This window comes from Balaenoptera musculus, chromosome 1 (genome assembly GCF_009873245.2).
Source record: "Balaenoptera musculus isolate JJ_BM4_2016_0621 chromosome 1, mBalMus1.pri.v3, whole genome shotgun sequence".
NCBI classification, from domain to species: Eukaryota; Metazoa; Chordata; class Mammalia; order Artiodactyla; family Balaenopteridae; genus Balaenoptera; species Balaenoptera musculus.
This window is the reverse complement of record NC_045785.1, coordinates 103,624,683-103,637,032: the sequence shown is the minus strand read 5'-3', so window position 1 is coordinate 103,637,032 and position 12,350 is coordinate 103,624,683. Positions and strand designations below refer to the sequence as shown.

At 36.3% G+C, this 12,350-nt stretch overlaps 1 protein-coding gene across 3 annotated transcripts in view; it reads right to left on the bottom strand.

Moving 5' to 3' along the window:
• Positions 1-12,350, bottom strand: part of MAN1A2 (mannosidase alpha class 1A member 2) — a 172,775-nt gene that overhangs the window by 102,046 nt on the left and 58,379 nt on the right. For all 3 annotated transcript variants that reach the window (XM_036854140.1, XM_036854150.1, XM_036854145.1), the window contains exon 3: positions 9,230-9,326. In XM_036854140.1, the coding sequence (XP_036710035.1) occupies positions 9,230-9,326 (97 nt within the window). The remainder of the gene's footprint in view (positions 1-9,229; positions 9,327-12,350) is intronic.

The following is a 12,350-nucleotide window of genomic DNA, read 5'->3' as shown; positions in this document are numbered from 1 at the left end:
CACATTGGAAGGTAGAGCTTCAACATGTGAATTGATAGGGGACAAGACTCAGTCCACCACAATATGCATTATATAAATACTACTGATGTTGCTACTAATAACGTGTATGTGACTATTGTTCTAAAGGAAAATACAGTTTATTCACAAACCCAATCACAGAGTCTCTAAAGCAAATAACTGACCTGATGACTCAATAAAAAGGTACAACTTTTTATTGGAAAATACTTAATTGCTACTCATTACAAGATGATCCCTCAGAAATGGCAGACCAAAACTGACAAAATATTGCTTCTGCTCTTTTAATGAGTTAAAAGCCTCATTTTGTAAAGTCACCCTTTCCATCTCTAAGCTCCTTTAATTTCTATGACCTCACAAATAACTTTGTTTACCCAGTAAGTCAACTTAATGATCCTAATGAGCAGCTGACAATAACTCACCTGACAATAATCTGAAGATGCCACTGCCCTGGTCATCATTTAACAACCTAACTAAACAGTGGTCTACAAAGGTCACTTTTGAAGAAGTCTGACAAAAGTACCACAAATTAAAACCACCTTTCCTAAAAAAATAAATGCTATTATTTTTAAAAAGAAAAACATTCAGTCAAAACTTAGCCATCAGGATTTTAACAGAATCACATTCATTTAAGAAACATTCCTTTTGCTCCCTAAAAGAAATGATTTATATTGACTTATACGGAATAAAATTTTAAGACGTTATCGGGGTTTAAATTCAGCAAATAGTCTTTCCTTACACAGTTACTGCAATGATTAAATAAAATAAATGTATATTATTTACCTACTAGCTTGCCTAGGACCAGTATCTATCTGATAAGTGTTACTACATTAGATGTTCTGAGAAATAAGGTTTAAAAAACCAAGCAGAAAATTAACATCCAACTCATGTTTGATACATGTTCATATTCCAATTGTTTAAAAGGGCTCAGAGTTTACCACTGAGTTTAATATAAAGGGATGGTTACTTGCAGAGAGGGTCTAATTTTAATTAATCACTAAATATAATGACTTTTAGTACACTAATGTTTCATTGTGGCATCCACAAAGCAACAGGAACTCTTCAGATCACTCTGTAACCTCTGCTGAAGAAATAAACTGTTTCATTAAATGATACCCACTAAATTAAATGTCATATATGAGATCTCTGGTGTCTTTGATTACCTAAAGGAAAATTTTTTTCCATTATTCCTCCATCCCAACATCTCTCAGACCCAGGAGAAATGATTTTTCAGTCATTTTCTTTTTTGACAGAAAACAATCAAGTATCAAACAAACTGTAAGAGAAATCATAGTGCTAGAAAAATTCTTTCAGAGTCACAATTTAAAAATAATGTTATTTGGATTACTGTGGTGTTGCATTACAATTAGTAAAGATGATTGCACTGCATATGACTAACGTATGTGCTTTCTGCCCCATTAATATTTTCTTGCTTTCACCTGTTATTTAAAAGATACCTATCACACCAAGAAGCATCTAAAATAGGGGAAAGAAGTGAAGACTATAAAGAACAACTTGGTAATTCTCAAGACTTATCCTTGAATTAAGTAAAAGTTGTTAAGTAAGTTAACTTACTCTTTTAAACTGATAAGTTTAACAAGTGAACTGAACTCAAGAAAGGTAGAAAGAGCAAATCCAAGTTAAACAAAGCTCTTCCCCAGGGACTTCCCTGGTGGCGCAGTGGTTAAGAATCCGCCTGCCAATGCAGGGGACACAGGTTCAATCCCTGGTCCAGGAAGATCCCACATGCCACGGAGCAACTAAGCCTGTGTGCCACAACTACTGAGCCTGAGCTCTAGAGCCCACAAGCCGTAACTACCAAGCCCACACACCACAACTATTGAAGCCCACACACCCTAGAGCCTGTGTGCCACAACTACTAAGCCTGCATGCTTCAACTACTGAAGCCCACACGCCTAGAGCCCGTGCTCCACAACAAGAGAAGCCCGCACACTGCAACAAAGAGTAGCCCCTGCTCGCCGCAACTAGAGAAAGCCTGTGCACAGCAAAGAAGACCCAACACAGCCAAAAAAAAAACCTCTTCCCCAGACCTCCATCCAGACACACATAATGTTAATTTTTCCCTTGGAACTGTGAATGTACAATATAATTCACTCAATTTACCGAATGAGTCACCTTGGGCATGTTACTTTTTTTTTTTTTTTAAACATACATAGATAGCACTACTGGAATTTCCCATCCTTTTTCTCCTCCTCTAAAATGTGCAAGTATCAGAATTGATATTCCGTTGAAGATAAAAAATTACAAATAGGTACCTACCTTCCTTAAAGTAAAACAATGCAGAAAAAGCTTCAAAATACTCAAATAAATGACTAAAATCTCTGTATGTAAATAGAAAATCTATCACATCTGTGTTTTCAAAAGCAACTATAACTAAGTCTTGACTGAAACTTGCCAAAAAATACATGTTGCTTCAAATTATAGTTCCACAGAAATACAACAGTTCCCCCTTATCCACAGGGGATTCATCTCAAGACCCCCAGTGGATGCTTGAAAGCCTGGATAGTACCGAACTCTATATATACTATGTTTTTTCTCCTATACACACACACGTATGATAAAGTTTAATTTATAAATGAGGCACAGTATGAGATTAACAACAGTAACTAATAAAAAAACAGAACAATTGTAATAATTTACTGTAATAAAAGTTTTGTGAATGTGGTCTCTTTCTCTCTCTCTTCCTTAAAAGATCTTATTGTACAAATTTAATGCCTTTTCCATCTTAACTAAGCACTTACTGCACTGTGGCCATAACTTGTACAGTTTAAGGTATAACAGCAAAATTAGCACAGTATTTCCTTCCTCACAATTTCACAAATACAACATTCGTGCTTACCTTAGATCCATCAGCATATGATTTTTTTTTCTTTCCTTATTAAGTCAAGAACTTTCATCTTTTCACTTAAAGCAGCAGTTCCCAACCTTTTTAGCACCAGGGACCAGTTTCATGGAAGACAATTTTTCCACAGGGAGCAGGGGGTGAGGGGGGATGGTTCAGGCGGTAATGTGAGCAATGGGGAGCAGCAGATGAAGCTTCACTCGCTTGCCCACCACTCACTCCTGCTGTGCGGCCTGGTCCCTAATGGGCCACAGACCAGTACTGGTATTCAGCCCAGGGGTTGGGGACACATGACTTAAAGGAAGCACTTACAGCTTCTCTTTAGCAAATCCAAATTGCTGGCATCACTACTCTTGTGCTTTGGGGCTATTATTAAGTAAAATAAGGGTCACCTGAACACAAGCACTGCAATAACTCCACAGTTGATCTCATAATCCACATGGCTAGTAAGTGACTAACAAGCAGGACAAAGGGATGGTTCACACCCCAGGCTGGAGGGAGCAGGATAGTGCAAGATTCATCACGCTACTCAGAAAGACACACGATTTAAAATTTATGAATTATTTCTGAAATTTTCCATTTAATATCTTCAGACCAAGGTTTACTATAGGTAACTGACTACTGCAGAGGGAAAACAAAACCTTAGATAAGAGGGGACTACTGCACTCAGGTTTTAGAAAGTACCTAAAAAGTTAGGTCCTACTTTTAAAATGAAGGTAGAAAATGAAAACAGTAATTAGAAAAACTAAACCTGAGAGCAACAGCCAGCTCTACCCACCAACAGTCCCTCCCATCAGGAAACTTGCACAATCCTCTTAGATAGCCTCATCAACCAGAGGGCAGACAGCAGAAGCAAGAAGAACTACAATCCTGCAGCCTGTGGAACTAAAACTACATTCACAGAAAGATAGACAAGATGAAAAGGCAGATGGGTATGTACCAGATAAAGGAACAAGATAAAGCCCCAGAAAAACAACTAAATGAAGTGGAGATAGGCAACCTTCCAGAAAAAGAATTCAGAATAATGATAGTGAAGATGATCCAGGACCTCGGAAAAAGAATGGAGGCAAAGATCAAGAAGATGCAAGAAAGGTTTAACAAAGACCGAGAAGAATTAAAGAACAAACAAACAGAGATGAACAATATAGTAACTGAAATGAAAAATACACTAGAAGGAATCAATAGCAGAATAACTGAGGCAGAAGAATGGATAAGTGACCTGGAAGACAGAATGGGGGAATTCACTGCTGTGGAACAGAATAAAGAAAAAAGAATGAAAAGAAATGAAGACAGCCTAAGAGACCTCTGGGACAAAATTAAACACAACAACGTTAGCATTATAGGGGTCCCAGAAGGAGAAGAGAGAGAGAAAGGAGCCGAGAAAATATTTGAAGGGATTATAGATGGAAACTTCCCTAACATGGGAAAGGAAACAGCCACCCAAGTACAGGAAGCGCAGCAAGTCCCATACAGGATAAAACCAAGGAGAAACACGCCGAGACACATAGTAATCAAATTGACAAAAATTAAACACAAAGAAAAATTATTTAAAGCAGCAAGGGAAAAACAAAAAATAACATACAAGGGAACCCCGATAAGGTCAACAGCTGATTTCTCAGCAGAAGCTCTACAAGCCAGAAGGGAATGGCAGGATATATTTAAAGTGATGAAAGGGAAGAACCTACAACCAAGATTACTCTACCTGGCAAGGCTCTCATTCAGATTCGATGGAGAAATCAAAAGCTTTACAGACAAGCAAAAGCTAACTGAATTCAGCACCACCAAACCAGCTTTACAACAAATGCTAAAAGAACTTCTCTAGGCAGGAAACAGAAGAGAAGGAAAGACCTACGATAACAAACCCAAAACAATTAAGAAAATGGTAATAGGAACATACATATCGATAATTACCTTAAACGTGAATGCATTAAATGCTCCAACCAAAAGACACAGACTCACTGAATGGATACAAAAACAAGACCCATATATATGCTGTCTGTAAGAGACCCACTTCAGACCTAGGGATACATACAGACTTAAAGTGAGGGGATGGAAAAAGATATTCTATGCAAATGGAAATCAAAAGAAAGCTGGAGTAGCAATACTCATATCAGATAAAATAGACTTTAAAACAAAGAACGTGGACTTCCCTGGTGGCACAGTGGTTAAGAATCCGCCTGCCAACGCAGGGGACACGGGTTTGAGCCCTGGTCCGGGAAGATCCCACGTGCCGCGGAGCAGCTAAGCCCGTGCGCCACAACTACTGAGCCTGTGCTCTAGAGCCCGTGAGCCACAACTACTGAGCCCGCATGCCACAACTACTGAAGCCTGCGTGCCTAGAGCCCGTGCTCCACAACAAGAGAAGCCACCGCAACGAGAAGCCCGCACACCGCAACGAAGAGTAGCCCCCGCTCGCCACAACTAGAGAAAGCCCGCACGCAGCAACGAAGACCCAAGGCAGCCAAAAATAAATAAATAAATAAATAAATTTATAAAAAAAAAAAAAAAAACAAAAAAACAAAGAACGTTACAAGAGAGAAGGAAGGACGCTACATAATGATCAAGGGATCAATCCAAGAAGATATAACAATTATAAATATATATGCACCCAACATAGGAACACCTCAATACCTAAGGCAACTGCTAACAGCTATAAAAGAGGAAATTGACAGTAACACAGTAATAGTGGGGGACATTAAAACCTCACTTACACCAATGGACAGATCATTCAAACAGAAAATTAATAAGGAAACACAAGCTTTAAATTACACAATAGACTAGATAGATTTAATTGATATTTATAGGACATTCCATCCAAAAACAGCAGATTACACTTTCTTCTCAAGTGCACACGGAACCTTCCCCAAGATATATCACATCTTGGGTCACAAATCAAGGCTCAGTAAATTTAAGAAAATTCAAATCATATCAAGCATCTTTTCTGAACACAACGTTATGAGATTAGAAATCAATTACAGGGAAAAAAACGTAAAAAACACAAACACATGGAGGCTAAACAATACGTTACTAAATAACCAAGAGATCACTGAAGAAATCAAACAGAAAATCAAAAAATACCTACAGACAAATGACAATGAAAACAAGATGATCCAAAACTGATGGGATGCAGCAAAAGCTGTTCTAAGAGGGAAGTTTACAGCAATACAAGCCTACCTCAAGAAACAAGAAAAATCTCAAATAAACAATCTAACCTTACACCTAAAGGAACTGGAGAAAGAAGAACAAACAAAACCCAAAGTTAGCAGAAGGAAAGAAATCATAAAGATCAGAGCAGAAATAAATGAAATAGAAACAAAGAAAACAATAGCAAAGATCAATAAAACTAAAAGCTGGTTCTTTGAGAAGATAAACAAAATTGAAAAACCATTAGCCAGACTCATCAAGAAAAAGAGGGAGAGGACTCAAATCAATAAAACTAGAAATGAAAAAGGAGAGGTTAAACAGAGACTGCAGAAATACAAAGCATCCTAAGAGACCACTACATGGAACTCTGTGCCAATAAAATGGACAACCTGGAAGAAATGGACAAATTCTTAGAAAGGTATTACCTTCCAAGACTGAACCAGGAAGAAATAGAAAATATGAACAGACCAATTACAAGTAATGAAATTGAAACTGTGATTAAAAATCTTCCAACAAACAAAAGTCCAGGAACAGATGGCTTCACAGGTGAATTCTATCAAGCATTTAGAGAAGAGCTAACACCCATCCTTCTCAAACTTTTCCAAAAAATAGCAGAGGAACGAACACTCCCAAACTCATTCTATGAGGCCACCATCACCCTGATACCAAAACCAGACAAAGATACTACAAAAAAAGAAGATTACAGACCAATATCACTGATGAACATAGATGCAAAAATCCTCTACAAAATACTAGTAAACAGAATCCAACAACACATTAAAAGGATCATACACCATGATCAAGTGAAATTTATCCCAGGGATACAAGGATTCTTCAATGTATGCAAATCAATCAATGTGACACACCATATTAACAAACTGAAGAGGAAAAACCATATGATCATCTGAATAGATGCAGAAAAAGCTTTTGACAAAATTCAACACCCATTTATGATAAAAACTCTCCAGAAAGTGGGCATAGAGGGAACCTACCTCAACATAATAAAGGCCAAGTATAACAAAACCACAGCAAATATCATTCTCAATGGTGAAAAACTGAAAGCATTTCCTCTAAGATCAGGAACCAAGACAGGATGTCCTGTCTCGCCACTATTATTCAACATAGTTTTGGAAGTCCTACCCACAGCAATCAGAGAAGAAAAAGAAATAAAAGGAATACAATTGGAAAAGAAGAAGTAAAACTGTCACTATTTGCAGATGACATGACCAATCAGAAAAGAAGAAGTAAAACTGTCACTGTTTGAAGAGAATCCTAAAGATGCCACCTGAAAACTACTAAAGCTAATCAATGAATTTGGTAAAGTTGCAGGATACAAACTTAATGTACAGAAATCTCTTGCATTTGTATACACTAATGATGAAAAATCTGAAAGAGAAATTAAGGAAACGCTCCCATTTACAATTACAACAAAAGGAATAAAATACCTAGGAATAAACCTACCTAGGGAGACAAAAGACCTGTATGCAGAAAACTATAAGACACTGATGAAAGAAATTAAAGATGAAACAAACAGATACAGAGGTATATACCATGTTCTTGGATTGGAAGAATCAATATTGTGAAAATGACTATACTACCCAAAGCAATCTACAGATTCAATTCAATCCCTATCAAATTACCAATGGCATTTTTTTACAGAACTAGAACAAAAACTCTTAAAATTTGTATGGAGACACAAAAGACCCCGAATAGCCAAAGCAGTCTTGAGGGAAAACAATGGAGCTGGAGGAATCAGGCTCCTGGACTTCAGACTATACTACAAAGCTACAGTAATCAAGACAATATGGTACTGGCACAAAAACAGAAATAGAGATCAATGGAACAGGATAGAAAGCTCAGAGATAAACCCACGCACCTATGGTCAACTAATCTGTGACAAAGTAGGCAAGGATATACAATGGAGAAAAGACAGTCTCCTCAATAAGTGGTGCTGGGAAAACTGGACAGCTACATGTAAAAGAATGAAATTAGAACACTCCCTAACACCATACACAAAAATAAACTCAAAATGGATTCAACACCTAAATGTAAGACCGGACACTATAAAACTCTTAGAGGAAAACACAGGAAGAACACCCTTTCACATAAATCACAGCAAGATCTTTTTTGATCCACCTCCTAGAGTAATGGAAATAAAAATAAAAATAAACAAATGGGACCTAATGAAACTTCAAAGCTTTTGCACAGCAAAGGAAACTACAAACAAGATGAAAAGACAACCCTCAGAATGGGAGAAAATATTTGCAAATGAATCAATGGACAAAGGATTAATCTCCAAAATATATAAACAGCTCATGCAGCTCAATATTTAAAAAACAAACAACCCAATCAAAAAATGGGCAGAAGACCTAAATAAACATTTCTCCAAAGAAGACATGCAGATGGCCAAGAAGCACATGAAAAGCTGCTCAACATCACTAATTATTAGAGAAATGCAAATCAAAACTACAATAAGGTATCACCTCACACCAGTTAGAATGGCCATCATCAGAAAATCTACAAACAACAAATGCTGGAGAGGGTGTGGAGAAAAGGAAGCCCTCTTGAACTGTTGGCGGGAATGTAAATTGATACAGTCACTACGGAGAACAGTATGCAGGTTCCTTAAAAAACTAAAAATAGAATTACCATATGACCCAGCAATCCCACTACTGGGCATATACCCAGAGAATACCATAATTCAAAAAGACACGTGCACCCCAATGTTCATTGCAGCACTATTTACAACAGCTAGGACATGGAAGCAACCTAAATGCCCATTGACAGACGAATGGATAAAGAAGATGTGGTACATATATAGAATGGAATATTACTCAGGCATAAAAAGGAATGAAATTGGGTCATTTGTAGAGACATGGATAGATCTAGAGACTGCCATACAGAGTGAAGTAAGTCAGAAAGAGAAAAACAAATACCGTATACTAACGCATATATGCGGAACCTAGAAAAATGGTACAGATGAACTGGTTTGCAGGCCAGAAATTGAGACACAGATGTAGAGAAAAAACATATGGACAACAAGGGGGGAAAGTGGCAGGGGGGCGGGGGGGTGGTGGTGGTGTGATGAATTGGGAGATTGGGATTGACATATATACACTGATGTGTATAAAATGGGTAACTAATGAGAACCTGCTGTATAAAAAAATAAAATAAAATTCAAAAAAAAAAAAGAAAAAGTAAACTTACCAAATATATTAGTGGAGTGTCCTTTCCTTGCAATAGGTCTCAGTTCATTATGTCCCCATCCATATATCCTGTAATTATCCCATGCATGTTTCATCATCTGAGAAAGGAAAAATTATAACCCATCAATTTATATTTTTCACAGACTGTTATCTTTATATTTCACATAATTTAGAGATTCTATTACTATATCCTTACACATTCTCCCGTATCTCCTACTTTAGTATATTATTCTATTAACACCTGTATCAGTGTGAAAACACACATAACCATGTTTACCTTTAGTCTACACAACAGAACAAAAAATGAGGTGTAATACAAAAACTGTTTTTATTGGGGAGAAAGGTGTCTATTTGGCATTCTTTCCTTTTAGGAACTGCCAATCCTTTTGGAAATGGCTCTCCTTCCCTCACTGTGATTATGATAAAGCTGTCAAAAAGCGGCTCTGATTCCACAACCAATTAACACAGCCTGGCTAGAGTATCCATAACCTTTAGACCAAAGATCAGCAAACTCTTCCTATAAAGTAAATATTTTAGGCTTTGCAGTCCATAAGTATGTATAGCAACTACTAAACTCGGCTGTTGCAGCATAAAAGCAGCCCTAGACAATACATAAACAAATGGGCATGACTGGGTTCCAATTAAACTGTATTTTTAAAAAATAAAAGCAGCCCTAGACAATACATAAACAAATGGGCATGACTGGGTTCCAATTAAACTGTATTTTTAAAAAATAGGCAGTAGTCCGAATTTGGCCAGCAGGTTGTAGTTTGCCAACCCCTGACCTACACAAAGTGATTGAGTACATGTGATTCAAATAAAGGCTATCAAGTCCTTTCATACATATTGTTATAGACACCAGCAGACAGAGGGACTCTCATTTTGCAATCTCAAGATCTATGTAGTATATAATCCTGGAGCTGATGGGGTCTAACTCTCTCCCAACATGTAGAAACTAAATAACAAAAGAAAACAGAAAAAGACATGCATATTATTGACAATAACATCTACAGACTTGGATTCAGCCAAACTTGAAGCTCTACTTTAGAGCCCCTAAGCTAAAAAATATTTTTATATCAATTAGTTTGAACTGAGTTTCTTACAAGCCAGGGAGTACTAAGCTACACAATAGCAGAGTATTTAATTATATATTAGTTGAATTATGTAATAGTAGCCTGTGGTATATCAAATATAATATTCATTAAAAAATTTATCAACTTGTTTTTTGCAGCCAGCATTACTCAGACACCAAAGCTAGGCAAAGACATTACAAGGGAATTAAAAACCAATATATCTCAAAAGCACAGATGCAAAATTCCTTAACAATTCCTTAACAAAATGTAACAATATATAAAGAGGATACTACACAATGACCAAGTGCAGTTTAACCCAGGAATATAAGTCTAATTTAACATTCAAAAACCCATCACTATAATTCACCATGTTAACAGAATAAACAGAAAAAAATCATACAATCATCTTTTTAGATGTAGAGAAAACATTTGACAAAATTCAATACCAATTCATGAAAAAAACTTTCAGTAAACTACAACTATAAGGCAACAGCCTCAACTTAATTAAGGGCATCTTCAAAAAAACCTACAGTTAACATCATACTTAATGGTAGAAGACCCTACTCCTAAAGTTGAGAACAAATCAAGTACATCTATTCTCACCACTTCTTTTCAACAAAGTACTGAAAGTCCTAGCCATGGCAATAAGAAGAAATAATAGGCATAAAAATCAAAAAGGAAAAAGGAAAAGTACCTCTATTCACAGATGACATGACTATGTACAAGGAAAATCCTAAGCAATCTTAAAATAAAAAGCCACTAAAACTAAAAGATGACTTCAGTAAATAAGATACAAGTTCAGCAAACTAAAATAAATTATATTTCTATATGCTAGTAATGAACAGAAATGGAAATTCAAAAACAATTCCATTTATACTAGCATCAAAAAACATGAAATAGAACATGTGCAAGAACTATACACTAAGAACTACAAAACACTGCTGAGAGAAATTAAAGAAAACCTAAATAAGTGGACAGATATGCTCAGGGAATGAAAAAGTCAATACTGTTAAGATGACAATTCTTCCCAAATCATCTACAGATTCAATGAAATCCCAATCAAAATCCCAGGAACCTTTTATTTTCACAGAAAAGCTAATTCAATAAAGGCAAAGGACTTAGAATGGCCAAAACTATTTTTAAAAGAACAAAGTTGGAGGACTTACCTGATTTCAAAACTTAACTATAAAAGTTAATCAACACAGTGTCACATTCTCATTAAGGACAGGAATATAGATTAATGAAATAGATATGAGTCCAGAAAGAGACTCAACATCTGCTGACTGTGTCAATTGATTTTGAACAAAAGTGCCAAGGTAATTCAATCAAGAAAGGATAATCTTTTCAACAAATAATGCTGGAACACTAAAAAGCCCTATGGGGAGAAAATGAAGCACAACCTTTACTTCACACAATAAACAAAAAAAATTAACTCACAACAGATCACAGACTGAAATGTCAAAACTAAAACTAAAACATATGCCCACAAAAAGACTTGTACACAAATGTACATAGCAACTTTATTCATAATAGCCAAAAACTGGACCAAAGGTTGAACAAATGTTCAACAGGTGAATGAATAAAACAAATCATAGTATAGCCATACAATGGAATACTACGAAGAAAATAAAATTACCTTTATGGCAATATACATAGATGAATCTCAAAAACATGCTGAGCCAAAGCCCAGAAACAAAATATCACATACCTTATGATTCCATTTCACTGAAACTCTAGAAAAGACAAATCTAATCTATAGTGATTAAAAGCGGACCAGCAGTTGCCTGGGGCCAAGGAATGGGGTAGACTGACTGAAGAGGGGCACAAATAAACCATTTTGAGATTATGGACCTATTCACAGCTTGATCGCCACTGTTGTTACACAAGTATATACATCTGTCAAAACTCATCAAGCTATACTCTTAAAATAAATACATTTTATTGTACATAAATTATGTCTCAATAAAGTTGAATTTTTAAAAAATCTAATAGCCTGTCCTATCTTCCCCACTTTCCTTTCCTTCCACTTTCCTGAGCCAATTACTTAGA